General features: G+C 52.1%; 2 protein-coding genes across 2 annotated transcripts in view; one reads left to right on the top strand and one right to left on the bottom strand.

The window, feature by feature from the left end:
- Positions 1–551: 551 nt before the first annotated feature.
- Positions 552–1,848, bottom strand: LOC140525446 (uncharacterized). The gene has a single exon (XM_072640863.1). The coding sequence runs from the start codon at positions 1,789–1,791 to the stop codon at positions 1,075–1,077; it is 717 nt and encodes a 238-aa protein (XP_072496964.1). The 5' UTR covers positions 1,792–1,848; the 3' UTR covers positions 552–1,074.
- A 7,081-nt stretch (positions 1,849–8,929) lies between these two features.
- The window catches only part of TSPEAR (thrombospondin type laminin G domain and EAR repeats), a 41,887-nt gene continuing 32,045 nt past the window's right edge, over positions 8,930–18,771 (top strand). The window contains exons 1-7 of the mRNA XM_072637990.1: positions 8,930–9,101; positions 9,399–9,628; positions 10,984–11,222; positions 12,168–12,258; positions 12,930–13,083; positions 14,821–14,952; positions 15,893–16,119. Of these exons, the coding sequence (XP_072494091.1) occupies positions 8,930–9,101; positions 9,399–9,628; positions 10,984–11,222; positions 12,168–12,258; positions 12,930–13,083; positions 14,821–14,952; positions 15,893–16,119 (1,245 nt within the window). The remainder of the gene's footprint in view (positions 9,102–9,398; positions 9,629–10,983; positions 11,223–12,167; positions 12,259–12,929; positions 13,084–14,820; positions 14,953–15,892; positions 16,120–18,771) is intronic.

Genomic DNA, 18,771 nt, shown 5'->3' on the forward strand with positions numbered 1-18,771 from the left:
TGACTGGAGTCCTGTCTGTGCCCTTGTTGGGGATAATGTCCCTTTATGAAGACAGAGTCGTCTTCCCTGGTGGGAAAAGTGGGAGTCAGCATGAAGAGGGGGATGGAGGGGCATGTGTGTGTGTGTTTGAGTACGTGCGATCATGTGGAGATGTCCTTGGTCTTGTAGACTGCGAGCAAGGCGACTTGTCCAGATGAACCACCGTGTCTCTTTCCCCCTTCTGATTTCATTCTCTGTTTCTGTACACAGAGTGTTCCCTCCAGGGTCCCCTGAACCGCCCAGGCCTGTTCCTTGGTAGTTGGACCCAAGAAAGTCTTGTGCTGAAGAGCAGGGAGGACATTTCACAGAGACGTGTGGGGAGGAGAAGGTGACATCCATGCTCAGTGCACGGGGAGGTCACTCCTGGGTGGGAGCTGGCCTCTTGGCCAGTGCGGTGTTGGTGGGTGCAGGGAAAGAGTTTAATCCTGGAGGACAGAGGGCTGGTGGGCATGTGAATGGAAGGGCACAGGACAGTGTGGGTTGGGGAGGGATGAGTGAGGACACGGCTCTGCAGGGACCACTTTGAGGTGCGTGCGTGTCACGGGGGTCATTTTGTGCACTGCGTGCTACGGCCTGCTGGGCTCTGCAGGCTGCCTTGTGCAGGACTGACGCTCCCGCTTCCCCCAGTGGGCTGAGGCTAAGGAGAAAAGGGCACGTGAGAGGCAGGGAGGTGAGCTGATGCGGTTTATTGCCAGGAGGGCTCATGGCCTGGGCCATGGCCACACATTTTGAACCTAGAGAGAGCCTGAGAGCTGCAGGCAGTGCCAGGTGGATAGACACTGAGTCAGGTGCATGGCAAAGCAGGTGCCAGGGCTGGGGTCAGCCACGGTTTGCAGGGGGCCTGGCATGGGCCCGGGGTGGGTGAGGTGGTGGGTGCAGCGAGTTGCCTGTGGCCTGGTGATGTCAGTGCCTTTGAGGTTGATGCTGCCAGGTGTTCAGGCTGATGTTTGGAGAGGGACCCAGGAGGCCTGCAGAAGCTGGGCGGGGGTGGAGGCTCAGCAGCAGAGAGAGAGAGGAAGGGAGAGCACCCTGTGGTCAACAGCAAGGTTTCAGTCCACAGGTGGTAGGGCAGCAGGCAGGTTTGCCGCAGGTGGGGCGGCAGATGAGGGACACAGAGGAGGAAGGGCGGCAGCAGGTGGGGGCGGGACAGCAGGAGGGTGCACAGCAGCAAGAGGAGGAGGATGTGTTGGTGCAGCAGGAGGGTGTGCAGGAGAGAGGCACACAGCAGGTGGGTGGGCTGCACACAGGCCGGCAGACGAGGGACACACAGCAGGGAGGGCGGCAGCAGCTGGGCTGGCAGCAGGAGGACACTGGACAAGAGGTTGTGGTCCCACAACAGCTGAGCTTGTAGCACACAGGGACGCGGAAGCAGGACTGCAGTGCACAGACAGGCACGCAGCAGGTAGGGGCTTGGCAGCTGGATGTGTGGCAGCAGGATGGGGAGCAGGAGGAGGTGCAGACAGGCTGGCAGGGGCTGAGTTCACAGGCTGTTTGGCAGGTGGCGGGCACGCAGCAGACTGGACGGCACAGCAGGGTCAGGGGGCAGGTCGGTGGGCAGCATGGCGCTGGGCAGCAGCAGGGGCTGCAGCAGCTGGGCTCACAGCAGCTCTCTGGGCAGTCATCCAGCTGCCAGGAGGAGCCCGTGCAAGAACTGGGCAAGCAGACGTTGCTGCCACAGCTCCTGTCACTGGAGCAGACGGAGACAGCCGAGTTTGTGGGAACACAGGACCCAGAAAAGCAGGTGTTTGCCATGGTGGGAGCAGCTGCGTGGGGGAGCGTTGGGCAGCAGAGAGGGGCAAAGGGCTGTGAGGGAGGGGCTGCTGCAGGTAGGAGCTGGAGCCTCGCTGGGACTGTGCTTGTGGGTCTTTCTACGTGTGTGTGTGTCTGTGTGTCTGTGTGTGTGTATGTGTATGTGTGTGTATGTGAGTTCAGCTTGGGGCTGCGTGTGAGGATGGTGTATCCCTGTGGGCCTTTATATCCATCCTGCAGGAGGATGTTCCCAGGGGGACAGAGGCTGCTTCCCCGTTGTTGTTTACAGCTGGCTGCTTCCCTCAGCGCCCATCATTAAGTGATGGTGATATTTTCCCGTAGATTGTCAGTGACCCACAAACTTCCTCCATTTGCTTTTCATTTCCACCCTTTAATCAACATTTACGAAGCCTCAACTTCTATGTGTCACAGCACCAAGTCCTGATCACTCTGTGACAGAGAGGGAAATCGGTGGGCTGAGGATTCTGTGAACCGACTCAAGCACCTGTGTTTCTTTGTCAGAAGGGGTAGCATTGAGAGTCAGGATCAGGCAGCGTTTCTGTACATGGCCCAACCTGGGAATTCCTGGGGATAAGGGAGGGTTATTCTGAACCTTCCCTATATTTTGAGGAGACATAAGTTTGTATTGGGAGACCAGCCAGCCCTTCTAGGCAAGTGTACCATTTATGCTAACCTACATCCTCCAGGATGGCCAGGGATTTGTTCACACACCTCTGGGGACATTTTCGAGTGCTGGGCCATGGGGATGGGGAGGCTGCCTGGAAGTGAGAGATGTCCAGGTGCAAGCCATTTGGTGTTTGGTATGGTCAGTGGGAATCATTTGACAGCTGGTTCCCCCAGCACAACAGATACAAACACACACACGCACACGCACAGGCACCAGGCTGCCCAGTGCTCCTCACAGATGTCCTGTTCATAGTCTACAATATTCCCTGTCCCTTCTCTTGTCTCTGGGCCTGACTACACCAACATCTTGCTTCAGGGCAAATCACCTGTATTCCCTCCCGCAAAGCACCAGAGGGATGGAATCTTATCCCCATAAAAACTGCTTGTCTTCTCTAATGAGCCAGAGCACAAGGCAGTGTCCCCTCAGGAGAACTTCCTGCCCATCCAGTCCATATTTATTAAGCATCTACTGTGTGCCAGCAGTGTTCTAAGAACTTCGGACATAACTAATGAAAAAGAAAGACATTCCCTGTCCCCCAGGACCTTACAATCTCATGAGAGTAGGATGAAGGATTCAGGAAGGGGGGCTGAAGCCTAGGGGTACTTGATTCTGTGCGAGCTTGTTCTGTGAAGGTGAATCCTGTCACAGCAGCAGGTGTAAGCTGGGGGCTCTGTGGGCCCAGTCTGTGTCCTCTCCAAGGAAGGGTCTGGGAGGAGTCTGACCCTCTGCCTCCTGCCCTCCAGTCAGAGGGAAGAGCAGATTGAAGGAGGTGAGGTCAATCCAGATTGGAATTAGCAGGAGAGGGATGAAATAAGAGGTGATGATTTGGTCCTGGGAGCCCCAGATGCAAAGTGGGAGGGAGCACACTCCAATATGGGGACTCTAAAGCTGCAGAAATCCTTAAGAGCCCATTACCCACATCCCTTCCAGGTGCCCATGAGTTGGTCTTGTCCCTCTTGGGTCATAACATCCCCACCAGAAAACTATGGGAAACTCTCCCTTTCTGTGACCCAGTCCCTGTGCACAGTCAGACTTTAGAAAACAGGAGCCAAGTTCTTTTTAGACATGTCTCCTTTTGAGTTTATTACAGGCTTGGTTTTGGGGGGTTACTGAGGGGCATGATGCGGTAGTGGTAGCAAAGCAAGGAGGGACATGGTGGAGAGCCAGACCCTAGTGTCCTGGGACCTCCCATGGGGCGTGATAAGGCACAACTGGGTTCTGACAACAGTGACCTAGCCTGGGTCTCCTGGGTTGTGAGTTCCAGCAGAACCATAATTTGTCTCCCACATGTGGGATAGGAGTGAAGGCCCTGCCCAGTGGCAAGTGGTCATGACCACTGTGACCTGTGAAGTGGATGCTCCAGGCTCCTGTCAAGTGAACTGGGACAACATGTGCTCAGTAGCAGGAGGGGCTGTAGGAGACCTGGCAGGAGGGGACCCCACAGGCCACAGGCTTGCAGCACACAGGCACACACAGAGCTGGTTTGCAGTAGACAAGTATGAAGTAGGCAGACTGGCAGGGGCTGGGCACACAGTAGACTGGGCTGCAGGGACCAGCCCGGCAGCAGGTGGATTGGCAGGGACTGCCTTCACAGCATGAGGGGGAGCAGCTGCCTGGTCTGTGGAAGCTGATCACCATGGGGCCGGTTGGGCGGCAGCAGGGACGGACACAGCAGACGGGCACAGAGAAGGTCAGTTGGCAGCCAGGGGAGCAGCTGGTGTGGCACATATTGTCAGGGGTGGGTGGTATCTTGGGAGAGGAGCAGAGGAAGGATGGGTTTTCACAGTTCCAATCCCCCTGACCAGGCTTTTATAGCTCTCTGCAGTGTGTGTATGTGTGTGCATGTGTGTGTTTCTGATGGCATCCACCTTTTATGGTTATTTCTACTTCTGTTTTCATGCATCTCTTCACTGACCTGTTTTAGTTTCCTGTTGCTTTTGACTCCAGATTGGTCCTTGGCTTCTCATTTGTCCCTGGTTTGGGTACCTCCAGGCTCCATCCCAACCCGATAAAATGGCTCTGTCCCACTTCTAAAGGGATTGGAGCTGATTCTGTTAAATTCAACAATACAGTCCTAATATCCAATGAGGTGGGTTAGAATCTGATCCTGTCTGGCAGAAATGCCTTGATCTCTTGGCCTCGGGCTCCTTATCAGTGAAATTAGGGCTTGAACTCAAACCATCCCTTGAACTTTAAATGCTATGGCCCTGTTCTGTCTGGACAATCAGGTTAAATCTATGTCTGGTGAGTTTCAAACTTTGTCCTGAGTCATAGAAATGCAAATATGACTCTATCAGTTTCCCAGTACAATGATATGTAAGCAAGAAAGCAGCTTGCTTCCCAGAACCACAGAATCCCAAAGTCCTGCCCATACCCTAACAGGTACCTACTGAGGAATGTGCCCAAGACAGGGACACCTACCATCTGCTGGCAGACCTCCAAGTACAGCTCCCTCCCCATCTCCGCCCCAGGCAGCTTGGCCCATTTTAGGATAGAAATGAGGGTTCCTAAATCTTCCTTCTTTCTTTTATGGATGGCGCTCTGCTTGAGAGGGAGCCCCTCGGGAACTGGCCAAACAAAGGCTTCTAGTTGCCTGTGTGTATAGAGGACACTGGACAAGCCAAGCAGTTGTGACCCTGCTGGGCTGCTGTTATCACTCTTTCCTCCAGAAAAGGTTCCAGAAGGCAGGGAAAGGCCACTGGCTCAGGAGTCCTAGGGCCTCCTCTGGGACTATGTCTGGAAGTTGGGCAGCAATTTGAGGGGTTACCCAGCAGAATCAGGGAAAAGTGTGTGATCTGAGCAGGACCATGGACAGCAGATGTGACCCGGAAGGCATCATAGCAGTGGACAGAGGCTTTGTAGGTGGTGGCTGATAAGGAAAGATGGAGAAAGAGCCTAGAAACACCCAGAGTTTGGTTGAAGGATGGGAGAGGATTGGAGAAGGAACCTAGCTCAGCATGGCCAGCTTTGTGCCTTCCTTGGGCAGGGGAAATGGGCCTCCCCAACCCCAGGCCAGGCTACTGGTCAGCAGCAGTTGCCTTGGTTTCTGTAGCTCCCAATCTCAGCTTTAGTAGGTTTTTTTTCAATCAATAAACTTTCATTAAGTAGTAGCTTTGAGGATACGAAAAGGAGAAAAAGACAGTCCTGACCTCAGGGAGCTTACAGTCTAAATGGAGGACAGAAACATAAATAAATACAAAGATCTGCAGGAAAGTAAAGGCAGAGGAACTGAAGTGACTGGGGAAGAACAAGGCCTACTTTAGTGTCAGGCTCTAAATCACCTGTTTACCCCTACCTGGCCTCCCTCTGATGGGCAGACCAGGGAAGCCCCCCCTCAAGGAAACCACAAGCGGTGCATTTCAGAAACTGCCCTGGCACAGTGCCTATGGCTCTGACAATCACCAACTTGGGCACGATCCAGTCCCTCCCAAGAGGCCAAAATAGGATTTCCAAGAAACGCTGAGATGGCCAACCCACTGGAGTTCTTTTCCTGGCAACAGAGAGATGGGCGTCATCAAAGAAGCTGGGAGTCTCAGAGTTAAGGGGGACCTCACTGACATCCAGCATAGGCCCTGCCTGGGGAGGGGTCATTTCTCACCCAGGATCACGCCCTGAGCTGGGCTTCCTTCAGCAAGGGGGAGTCCCCCGCCTTCCCAGGAGGTCTGTTTCATACTGAGCCAGCCTTCATCATGACATCCAGACCTCAAGCAGGGATCTGCCTCTGCTGTTTCCCACAATTCTGGCCTCTGGGAGCAAGCTAGTCTCCTTCCCCTGGGGCAGCCTTTCCAGCACATGAAGATCTTGCCAAATGTTTCCTTTCCCTAGGAGACACTTCTGCAGTTTCTTCAACTCAGTCGTGAAGGGGCTCGGCCTCTCCATCTGATCAGCTGTGCAATGTGGTCCAGGTGGGGACTTTCAGTTGGAGATCTTCCCATTTCTCTTTTTTTTATGGTGTGGACAGAATGTTAGCTTTGAAGGGAAGGGAGGGAAAGAGGTAAGCATTTATTAAGCATCTGCTACAACTCTGTGTGGTAGGTGCTGTTATTATTCTGCTTTACAATTGATGAAACTGAGGCAGACAAGGTAAAGGGACTTGTCACATGCCCCATGAGTGTCTGAGGTCAGATTTGAGCTTGGACCTTCCTGACTCCAGGTCCAGTGCTCTAGCCATTGTACAATGAAGCTGCCTTTCTGGGGCCAGAAAGACCTAGGGTTTCTCATCTGTAGAGTGGGAATCATCATGCCTGACATCTGCTGCTGCTCTGCCACAATGCCCATCACCAGAGCTTAGGAGCAAAGGGAGGTGCAGGCTCCTGGGGCAGAGGCAGCAAAGGCCCTAGAAGAGTCTAGTGGGTGGCAGAGAAGCCTTGTAAGCAGGATTAGATTCAGTTCTAGCTCTCAGGATTGCCCCAGGTTAGGATGGATGGGACATCGGAAAGTGGGTGTGCCCAGTCTTGCTCCTTCAAAGAGCTTTGCTGCGGGGAGCCAGGTGTGCATGGCAAGGTGCTGCCAATACTGGTGCCAATCATTTATCAGGCATGATCAGGAGACGCCTCTCCAAATGGTTCCAGCTTTTCAGAGCTCAGGATGCCCCGAAGCTGGCACTTCTGTTGTTTCTAAGAATAAACGCTAATTATTTCTAGTTTGGAATTCAAACACTGAAGAAGCTCTGAATGAAGCTCAACCCTTGTGGAAGCAGGAGGTTCTCTTTCCAGAGGTTCTGGGGCCTGGCCCCCTTAGACTGGAGGTCCCTTGAGGGCAAAGATTACTTTTCTCTCTGGATTTTTTTCCCATCACCTAGCATGAGGTGCCCCAACATAGTAGGTTCTTGATAATTAGCATCAAGTGTCTGGCAATATGAGGAAATCCTATTCATTGACTTAATCTGCTTATGCTGTTCCCCGTTTCTACCTAGTCAGAGTTGCCCATGATCTCTGGCACAAAAGAGTCAGAAGAAGAGCAGAAGGCCCTGGGGAAGCCCCCTAGGCTCGCTGAGGTGCTTCCTCATTTTTAAAATGGGCACAGGCATCTTGCCTTACCTGCCTTGGGATCAAGCGCTTTGTGAGTCCTCCCAGCGCTTAGTCCCTTTGGATGCTCAAGCCTCCCAGTCAAGCCTTCCCTGGGGAAAGGCTGCCTCTTCAGCATCCTGGTGCTGGGGAAGCCATCAAGGCAGGGGAGCTCAGATTCTCCTGGCACAGATCCTCCCACTTTGGAGAGCCGATACCATCGGGAGACTTTTCCTGATATTCAGCCCAAATTGGCCTCACTGTTGGCCCTCATTCTGCCCTCAGGGGACAAGCAGAATCAGGCTGATTCCCTCCTCCCCAGAGCCAGTGCCCATGGTCCTCAAGTACAGTTGTCACATCAGACCTTCTCCAAGCTGAGCATCTCCAGTTTCTTTATCGGTAATGAAGTTACGACTGTGATGGAGGAGATCCTGCAGACCCTGCCTCGTGTCCCCCTGCCTCGTGTCCCCCTGCCCCATTCACACATGCCTACACACACACAGGAGCTGAGACTTACAGAGGAGCTAGGGCCCAGGTCTGGCATTGGCTGGACACGAGGGGTCAGGCCACCTTGGGGTCCAAATGACCATCCTGACAAACAGAGCTCGAGAGCCTCTGCCCAGGCATCGGAGATGCACCAGCCTTAAGCTGCTGCTGGGTGGGACAGGTCTGGGGCAGAACCTTCTGTATATTTTTCTCTTCCTCCCTAACCAAAGGAGGACTAGGATTTCTCCAACTTCTCCCTGGCTAAGGGCTTTTTTCCCCAATTGAAGGGGAGTCAACTGCTGTGTGTCTCCTTATCCTCCTCTTGACCATTTCTGCATGCATCCTTGGTGCCCATCTCTGATTCCTCCAAAACGCTGCTGATTGTAATTTTTTTGTCCTTCATGGCCCAGCCTGGGCACTATCTTCCTGAGAAAGCCCCCTAGACCCTCTGGCTAGAGTGTTCTGTCTCCCACGATGTCTGAAGTCTCTTAGTGCCTAGAAAGTGAGGCAACACATGGAGGGCAGGCGATACTGTGATTATTCATCTGTGTGCCCTATCTCCCAGGTGATGCCTGCTTCCTTGCATAGACCCTGAAGGAGAGGCCCACCCATCATTTGGGGGCTCACAGACCTGGGCATGGGGTGGGGAGAGCAGAGCAGCTGCGGATGCTCTTATGGGGTGGGACACTAACCTCTCTGACTGAGAGCTGCAGTACCAGCGGTTGCCTCTGGCTGCTGTTGGGGATCTGGGGCTAATCCTGTCTCAGTCTTTTTGTCTGCCAAATGGGGGTGTTGACTTGGATAACCTAGCTTGAAGACAATGATCTGCCCCCAGAGATACTTAAGCAAGAAAAGGACTGTTGTCTTCTCCATCAAAAGAGACTTTAAATGAAACCAAGGACATTGGACATGAGCTGTCCCTGGTGTGCCCAGTGGCACCACTCTAGAAGCTGTCCACCACATGGCGTTGGGCGGGTCACCTCCCCTGCAGAGCCTGGGTCCTCAGAAAGTGTCCTCTGAGGTGGGCTGTAGACACCACATGACTCCACTCATGGCCTCTTCCAGTGTGTCCATGTCCAGGGGTTGTTTCCTAACTGAAGTGGTAGCCTTGGGGACAAGGCCTGGGACGTTGGGTAATTTGTGCCCCTTCATGACACTGGACATTCAGCAGGTGCTCAATAAATGTTGCTGTCTTATTGGAGAGAGAGAGAGCTATCCCAACATGGATTGTCAGTCCAATCACCATCCAAAGCCTGGGCACCGAGCACTAGCAGAAGACACCCGGGTGTGCCTTGGGAGGGAGGGAAGGAGGGAGACAGGGTGGGCAGGCAGAGGTCTGTTCTGACCATGAGGACAGCACAGGGACCAGGCCTGGGGCCGCTGGGGTTCTAAGAAAAACCGCAGCCTGCTCTATCTCTCATTCCCCCCAGATCTGCGCCCTTTAGACATCCTCTCCGAGGTCGTTCCCCCAAGTGGCAGTGGCCCCTCTGGTGGTTTACGGATGATTCAGGCCCATGGGGCCCGGGGCTTCCAGCTGTCTACCGTGTCCAGCCCCCGCTTTCTGAGTTTCCCTGCTTCCAGGATTTTTCTGCACTGTGACCTCTTTCCAGAAGAATTTTCTATCATTGTCACCCTGAAAGTCCTCAATCTCCCACCCAAGGTCAGTGTGAGCTATGGCGAGGCTGGCTTGGCCACGAGCTGTGGTGGGGGGTGGGGATCTGGGATGGATGCCCAAACCCACTGTCCACATCTGGCCTGATGCCTATAGCAGAGGCTGTGGAAAGAACCCTCCTAGGCAGGAGCCAGGGTTGGAGCAGGGGACACACACATACCTTAGAGGTTGGTCCTGATGGGGTGATCCCCACAAGGCCCCCCAGAGGCATGACCTGCCCCCTGGGAGAGTAGGCCATGTCCTAAACCTTGTGGCACTGACTCAACCAGGGCTGAGCCTGAGACCTTAAGGTGGTTCCAATCTGCATCTGTGAGGAGTCCACCTCCACAGTGGGCCTTGAAATAATAATGACCATGACAGCTAGCATGGGTACAGTGCTCTAAGGGGCATAAAGTATGAAATATTAAGGGACTGAAGAAATGAGAAGTCATGTCATGAACCAGAGAGAGAGACAGACAGAGACAGAGGGTGAGGGAGGGAGAAAAAGAGAAAAGAGAGGGAGGGAGAGAGGGAGAGGGAGAGAGACAGAGAGAGGAGACAGAGAGACAGAGACAGACAGGAGACAGACAGAGAAAGAGACAGGGAGACAGAAGAAAGACAGCAAGAGAGACAGACAGAGACAGACAGAGACAGAGGGTGAGAAAAAGAGAAAGGAGAGGAAGAGAGACAGAGACAGAGAGAAGAGACAGAGAGGACACAGAGAGACTGGAGGGGGGGGAGGGAGGGGAGAGAGAGAGAGAGAGAGAGAGAGAAAGAGAGAGAGAGAGAGAGAGAGAGAGAGAGAGAGAGAGAGAGAGAGAGAGAGAGAGAGAGAGAGGTGGGAGGGAGTAAAACAGAGAGACAGAGAGACAAAAAGACAGAAAGAGAGATGACCTCGAAATGATTGAGGATTAATGTCAGGGAGCCAGATCTCAGTCCTAGATTGCAAGCCTGGACTTTCCACCCAGGGAGACTAGAATGCCTCAATCTCTGGCCCTTCCTTCCCCTACCTTCACCCCCCACTAACCATGCCAGACAGATCTGGTGCCTCCCTAGTGTCCCCAGCAGGCAGCAAAGTGTGAGCAGTGTAGCCCAGTGGAAAAGACCTGGGCTCTGGAACCAGAGCTCCTCTGTTCCAGCCTGCCTCTCAATAGCAGGTGATGGCTCTTGTTTCTTCTTCCACAAGAAGAGGGAAGCGGGGAGAGTCTCCAGGGCTTTGTGCCACTGAACATTCCTCTGTCCTCCTCCCTCTGCCTGTTGTCACCAGTAGGAAATTGTCCATTACAGAGTAAAACCTTGTACTATCTACACAGGGATGACCACTGGGGCAGCCTGCCCTGCCTCACCCTGTCTGGTCTTTGCAGAAAAATGAGTACATCTTCACGGTTGTGGAGGAGGCCAGTGACACACTGCTGGTGGGCCTCCGCTTCTCCCCCAGCAAGCTGCACTTCCTCTTCCTGAGCCAGGAGCTCTCGGGCAGCTGGCAGACCCGGGTAACCTTCCAGGACGTCCCTCTGACAGACAACCAGTGGCACACGCTGGTTCTGGCCGTGTCCGAAGGCTCCTTTTCCCTCACTGCAGACTGCAACATGCCCACAGATGTGTACGTGCTAGGAAGGAGGGCTGGGAGTGAAGGGAAGGTGTGTGTGTGCGTGTGTGCATGTTTGTGCATGCATGTACATATGTTTGTGTATGCATGTTTATGTGCACGTGTGTGTTTGTGTGCATGCATGTGTTTGTGAGTGTGCATGCCTGTGTGTGTGGATTCATGTGTCTGCACGTGCACTGTGTTTATGTGTGTGTGAGAGCACATGTGTGCATGTGTGCATGTATATGTTTGTGTGTGTTCACTTGTGCATGTGTGTGTGGTCCCCATCTTCTCTCTCCTTCTTAGGGTGGGTTTCTCTACATCCCTAACTCTTGTCAGGAATGGGGTGGGTGAGTGGTGGAGCACTGGGCTCTCAAGTCATGGGCCTTTCCTTTCAAAATGTTCCATGTGATCACCCTGTGATTGTGAAATCAGAGGAAAAAGATTCCTCCATTCGCTGTCACAGCAGAAAACTCACTTAATTGCAAGGTAGAATGTGAGTCAGTGAAACACCTAATTTCCTTGCTTCAGTTCTGAGTGAAGGCAGGAGGATCCAAGGGTCAGCAGAAAAGAGCATATCTCCAAGGGCAAGCCTACAGAAGGTGTTGTCCAAGGGGTTCTCAACCTGGGAGTCCCAATCTAGGGGCCAAATCGTTCTTAAGGAAAGGGGCAGAGATTTTCCAATCTGTTGGCCTGTTGTTGGCCTTGGAGTCTGAGACGGGGGGGCTCTGTTTGTCTCTGGGCTAGCCTCACCCAAGATGGGTTAAAGGAAGGCCCCAGAGGTGGGAGATGACGTTCTAAGGGGGAGAGTTTCTTCCCACCTCTGCCCTCATGGCTTCCTCTAGGGAACTCTTGTTAAAATCTGAATTATTCAAGACAGGAGAAGTAGTCCTCTCATTTGGGGATGGCAAGAAGGGTCCTAGCCTTTCCCCCTTACACAGCTACCTTCCCTGTTTTCAGGATTGTCGACACACCATTCCCAATGTCACTGACCATGAAGGGGTCCCGGTTTTTCATTGGGAGTCGCCGGAGAAAGAAGGGCACCTTCACGGTGAGTATAGAGCCTAAAGTTATCCCTTTTTCCACCACCCTCCTCCCAGGGAGTGCCAGGAGGTACACTGGGACAGATTCCCTGGGGCCCTAGAGGAAGGTGGGGAGCAGTGTTTAAATAAATGCTTCTTAGCTGCTGTGTAATGGGAGCAGCCCCTGAGGTGGGGCCTTCCCAAGGCCCCCCTCCCTGGGGGAGCCCATGGTTGTCCCCCCCCACATCTTGCCCTGGTTCCTTGACCATCAATAATACTGGAGGCTTCTGCACTTGGCTTTGAGAAGCCCTCCATTTGAATTCTGCTTAAATGTTTATTAGAATCCTGTGTGACCTTGAGCAGATCACTTGATTCTCTGGGTCTCAGTTTTCCTCCTTGTCCAAAGAGGAGTGGGACCTGATCTCTAAGATCTCTTCCACATCGAAATTTATGATCTCGGATCTTCTCCCCTACAGCCTTCCTACTGTAAATGTCAACGTGGGCTTGTCCACCTCTAAAATCAGAGAGACCAAAAAGCAGGCAAGCAGATCCCCAGTCTCACTTTGCAATGATTGGCTCTTAACGAATAATTTTTGCTTTTTAAAAAACATGGAAAGTAAAGACACATTGGTCCTCCCCTCCCCTCCCTGCCCTTTGCCTGGAGTGAATGGTGACCACATCCTCTTCCCTCTTTTTCTAGGGCTTGTTGAGGCAGCTGGTGCTGCTTCCAGGCTCCGATGCCACCTCCCGGATGTGCCCGAGCCTAAATCCTCAGCTGGCTGTGCTGTCCATCCCCTCAGTCCTGCAAGACCTCACAGGGAGGCCAGAAGATGAAAGACTGCATTATCCTTATGGTAAGCCAGTTTGCCCAAGGGTCACTGTGTTGTTGGAGGACTCTGGGAAGGAAGGCCACCTTTAGAGTTCCATACTGTTGCCATGTCCAGAGAGCAGGGACTCTGTCTAGGGCTGTCTTTGGGTGTGACATGGGGAGATGCCGGCCAGGTCACAGCACAGTTAGGGGGACTCAGAAGCCCAAGATAAGTATGATCAGCGTGATCAGTGTCTGTGGTGGAGCACCAACCTGGAGGCAGATCCCACAGATCATGAGTCCCAGGCTCCATGAATAGCTAAAGGCATTGGTGACTCAGTGATTAGATCTGCCAGTGGGACATACTGCATTGCACCTGACAGCCAAGGCCAGATGCCAAGAGCACTCAGCAGGGCATGGCGGGGTGACCCACCTGCTGAGGTGAAACAGGTGGAGGTCTTGACACCAGATGAGAGAGGTGTACACAGGTACCAGTGTGGCTAACTGAGAGCATACTTTTGGGGGCTGTGAGGTTAATAGGATTAAATAATGTGAAAGTTTTAAAAAAGCCAATGTTATTTGAGGCCAACTTGGTGATATGGGATGGCTTCAGATAGAGAGAGCAGAGGGGAGGGCACTGGGAGTTTAGTTGACATAAAAACATCAAGGAATATTCACTCTAAAAGAGGTGTCCATAGGGAGTGTCAGAGCACTGGAGCCGACAGATAGTCCCTCTAAGGCAGGCCTTGGTCAGACCCCACCTATGAGTATGTTCAATTCTGGGCACCCCATCTGGGGAAGGACCTTTTCCAACCACAGAAGGGAGCCGTTGGGATGGGGAGAGGCAGAGACAAGGCGAACAGAGGCCAGTCTGGCTGGATGCCCCAAAGGGGTGGGGCTGCCTTGGGGTGGAAGTGGGGGGAGTCAAGGAAGCAGGGTGGTGGAGATGGGGCCTCTTCCCACCAGCTCTTTGGTCAGAGGCCACATTAAGGGTGTTGTGGGGATTCTGGGTCAAGTGAGAGGAGATGGTTGGGGTCTTCCAGACCTGATTCTGGGTCCTTTTAGAGGGCAGGGGTAGGTGCAGAGGTCCCTGAAGAGGTCACTGTCTGAGTCCTGCTCATGTGAAGCAGGTCAAGCATTGCACAGATAGCCCTGAGAGGCCTGGAGTGAAGGACAAAAGAATACGGTAAGAGGAAAGTATGGGAGAGGGACTGGAGAGCAGTGGAGGATGGAGACAGGCAGAAGAGGCCAGCAAGGTCGGATACCTGCCTGTGAGTCACCAGTGCAGGGCAGGCATCCCAGCCCTATGCTCAGTGAATGTCTCTCCAAAATTGCAAATTACATTTCTTGGGCTTCAAATGCAACCAGAAAGACTGTCTTTGAAAAATCAATCAATCTGTGGCACCTTGAAGCAGGGCATGACCCTATAGGATGCTCTCCCAGTGGCCACAGCAGCAGCTCACATGCTGACCTCAAACTTACAAGGAGGTCATGCTACTCAGGTCAGTTCAGTGCCGAGTACTGGCACCCCTCATTTTAACTTATAGAGAAACTGAGGCTCCCAGAGGTCAAGTGACTTGGCTGTGGTCTCACAGCTACTAAGTGCCAGAGGCAGGATTTGAACCCAGGTCTTTTGACTAAAGCCAGCCCTTCATCCACTTCCCTGCTGTCACCTCATGTTTCAGAGCCCACACAAATTCATTTCCAAATGCCCTGATTGATATTATCTCCCAAGAGTAGTTAGAGATGGATTGGTTACACATTCTTTTGGTCTTGTGTTCAGAAGCTCACATGAAAGTGACTGTGGGTCCTCGGCCTCAGTGCTCCAGGCTAGAAGATGCCCAATTCTGGTTCGATGTCTCTCGGAGGGGCCTCTACCTGTGTGTTGGCAATGAGTGGATGTCTGTGCTAGAAGGTGAGGGGGGCTGCTTTTTCTGGAGGAAAATTCTCAGCCTTCTGATGGGGCCAAGGATGTTTCCAACCCAAAGCTCAGAGGTATAAATAAGCTAGTAATAAATGTGTAGCCTCAAGGACCCAGAAGCTCAGCCCAGGGGCCTGGGGGCTTATTCTGAACTGGTCAGTTCTGCTCCCATGCAGCCACATCTCGGGGCAGCCAGAGCGGGCTTAGGGACCTGGAGATTTAGGGACAGTGCCTGGGAGGAAGGAAGAGAGAAATCCTTTGCAAAACTTCACTGATGGCTCTGGGTTCTAATCTGGAAAAACTGCAAGGAGCTGAGATGATATGCTTCTTCATTCACCACATCACCCCTGGGCAGACCTCCTTGGCTTGGGAAGTTTCTTTGTTTCTCAGCATTCATGGTTGGCACAGAAGGCTTGGGGTGAGAAAAGCTGTGTCTTCCATGGCTCTTCCCTGATCATGGAGAAGTGGCCAGAGAGGGGGGAGGTGACCCTGGTTGTGGAGCACCCTGAGCCCAAGTGCCTTCCAAAGTGCCATAGAGACAAACCATGAAACAAGTCAGGTTCTCCATCCCTTCTCTCCTCTCTCTCTCTCTCTCTCTCTCTCTCTCTCTCTCTCTCTCTCTCTCTCTCTCTCTCTCTCTCTCTCTCTCTCTCGTTTATCCTATCATTCCCTCCCCCCAGCTCTTTACTCCTCTCAGCACTGATTGGGAGGCTGCTTCCCTCCTGCCCTCTCCCAGAGATTCCAGCTATTCCCATCCAAATGTGCATCCCCTGACACCCTGGCACTCCTAGGACTAGCTCCTCCCATGCATGGAGACCTTCCCAATCTTGTCCTGATTTCTTGGGTCGATTGTTCTAGTGACGATTGGTGGGCAAAGTTTGTCTCCTAGGCTTTTGGGGAAATTGTCACTGACTGTTTCTGCTTCCGTTCCAAGCCAAAGTGAAGCTTGATTATGTGGAGGAGCACCAGAGCCTGCCCACCCCATCTGAGACCATGGGCATCGAGATCTTCACCATCCCCCATGTGGGGCTTCTTGCTGCCGCAGCCAATCGCCAAGCCAACTCCACCATCTACAAGTGGGTAGACGGGAAGTTTGTGTCTTACCAGAGCCTCCCCACTCACCAAGCCCAGGCATGGAAACACTTCACAATAGGAAAGAAGGTAATATGGACTTGAGTGACTTTCCAGTTCTCTTGTAACTAAGCAGGATCTTCAGGGTAACTTTCTCTGGTCTGAAGTCTCTGCTTTGTATAAGATCAATGCCAATGACAGACTACAGTCAGTGATCATGCAGTTTGGCCCAAGGGACTGGTCATGCTAAGGTGTTGGAGGGGGAGTGAATGGAGGGCATCCTTACTCTCTGAATCTGTTGTCCAGGGGGCAGTGAGCTGGGGAGGGATATCCAGAATCAGATCTCGTTCTAAGCGTTGGGTGCTAAAGAGCCACCCAAAGTGTTTCACTAAATTAAATTCTATCTTACCAACCAATTCTAACCAACCAACTGACTTTCCAGAAGGGTTATCCCTTCCTTCACCTTCTTTCCCTTCATCCCAGTCTCTAGAGCTTTCAGTCAGCCTAGAAAGAATGCCAAGCAAGCTTTCACCTCCTTTAAATAAAATGTGCCCTAAGTAGACTTATCTTTCTGGCCTTGCATTCTGGCCCAAGAAGAAGAGATCTTTGGGCCTCTAGGGGTTTATTATTTAGTCTCATTTCTTCTCCTCACCCCACACAGGAACAACAAAGCAGAGAGATAGATGGCTGAAAAGGGACCTACTGAAGCCCACTCTTCTAAGTTAAATTTTACTTTTAAAAAATAAACAAAAGCTTGTTTATCTCCCTCCCATCTAGGGGGAAACAACAGCAACAAAGCCTTTATGACAAATTTCTGTGTTGGCCATGCCCAGGATGTTTGCCCCTTCTGCACTTTAGTCCATCATCTTCTGGTGGGGGAGGGGGAGGTGGCATTCTTCATAAGTGTTTGGGGTCATGGTGGATCATCGTGTTGATCAGAGTTCTTAGGTCTTTCAAAACTGCTCATTTTTACAATATTATGGATATCGTATAATCGTCCTCCTGTTACTGCCTGTTTCCCTCTGCTATGGTCCACACTGGCCTCTCTAGGTTTCAATGAAACACTTTCATCTTTTTGTTACAGTAACAGTTTCTTTCACATTCATCGACCATTCCTTGTTCGACTATTTCCCATTTGATGGACACTCCCTTGCTTTCCAGTGCTTTGCCTCTATAGAAAGAGCTGCTGGAAATATTTTTTGTACATGTGGGTCCTTTTCCTTTTCCTTTGATCTTTTGAGGGAATATAATGGTATCATGAGACTGGAAGGTAAACACAAACCGCTTTGTGACTTTTGGAGCATAGTTCCAAGTTGCTTTCCAGAATGACTGGACCACTTTCTAATTCCACCAATAGGTTTTTATGACCTGTTTTAATATATTACATAAGCATTTTTTCAAGATGCTATGCGTAACTGACAAATATGTATATTCCTTTCTATTCCTATCCAGTAAGTACTAGAGGTCTATCATATCTAGCTTTTCTAAAAATCCTGTTGAGATCCTCAACTTCTTTCTTGTTTATTTTTTGGCTCTGGCATGTTGAGATCCCGCACTGCTTTACCATCTTTCCCCCTGTAGCTTGCTTAGCTGCGGGTGGAAGCAGAGAAAGCCTGCTTTAGACAGAGTGAGAGCTTCATGTTAACACTTCCACCTCTGGCTGTTCATGAGATTTTCAAGTATGGAGGCTTCCAAGTCTGGCTTTTGAATTTTTATTTTATCTATGTTTCTTAAGAATATAGGTCCAGACTGACCTACATTCAGAAGCCACATGTATGACCATATTGGTCTCAAATATTATGGGGTCTTATAACCACTTGGATCCCAAATCCTCATCTGACCTGTCTAGATTCCTGTAAGCTGAAGCCTCATGTGGGAGAGTTGATAGAAAACTGTCTCCTGCCTCAGTGGGCCCTCAAAGCCTGGGGCCCATCTAAAGTTGATCAGGCCCCCTTCTGAACAGGGAGCCTATGGCTCCTGGTACAACCAAGCCTCCCCCTGATCTTTGGAGAAAGGGGTGGGGGGAAGACCCTGCTACAGTGGCCCTCAGGGTCTCCTTTGCAGAGAAGAGAGAGGCAAGGCCTAGGCATGCACAACCCACCACAGGCCCCCAAGATGTGGCCCTGCTGCTCATCTGGGAGGTGGGAGGCCCAGGAGGGAGGGCCCTGAGGGCTGGGGGAACTGGCTGGAGAGCTGGTAGAGCAAGGCAGCCCAGAAAAGCTACACAACTTAGGCCACATGGAATGGGTGAACAGCATTTATTAAGCACTTACAGTGTTCCTGGCACCTGCTGGGCCCCAGGCATACAAAGACAAAGGGAGACAGACCTTACATTCTAAGGTGGACAGCACATCCAGGGGAGCAGGTTTGGTTTGGAGAGTCACAAGGGAGTCAGCAGACATTTTCTGTAAGGAATGCTAGTATCTGGTGGTTGAGTTTCCGGAGCAAGAGATGGGCAGAGAGAAGGCGGGAGCATGGGTATGCAGCAGGGTCGGGGCTGCACTCACCTAGAATGGCTCAGGGGCATCCTAGAAAACTCCAGTCTGAAGAGTGGCCTTGGCTCGGGGCAGGGCTACCTCTAGGCTTACTGCATTGGACATTTGTGGGCACTGTGGAGGGACTCAGAGTCCCTGGAACAAACCTGGGCTCATGGAGATGAGCTCATCTTTTGGCAGGTGACAAGCCAGATAGATTGGCTCTCAGCCAAGCTGAGGTCAGCCTCCTGCTCCGTGTCTGATGGGG

This window comes from Notamacropus eugenii, chromosome 2 (genome assembly GCF_028372415.1).
Source record: "Notamacropus eugenii isolate mMacEug1 chromosome 2, mMacEug1.pri_v2, whole genome shotgun sequence".
NCBI lineage: Eukaryota > Metazoa > Chordata > Mammalia > Diprotodontia > Macropodidae > Notamacropus > Notamacropus eugenii.

Bases quoted from the DNA above. Each gene is read 5' to 3' on its own strand.
- LOC140525446 (XM_072640863.1), bottom strand. From the start codon at position 1,791: ATGGCAAACACCTGCTTTTCTGGGTCCTGTGTTCCCACAAACTCGGCT.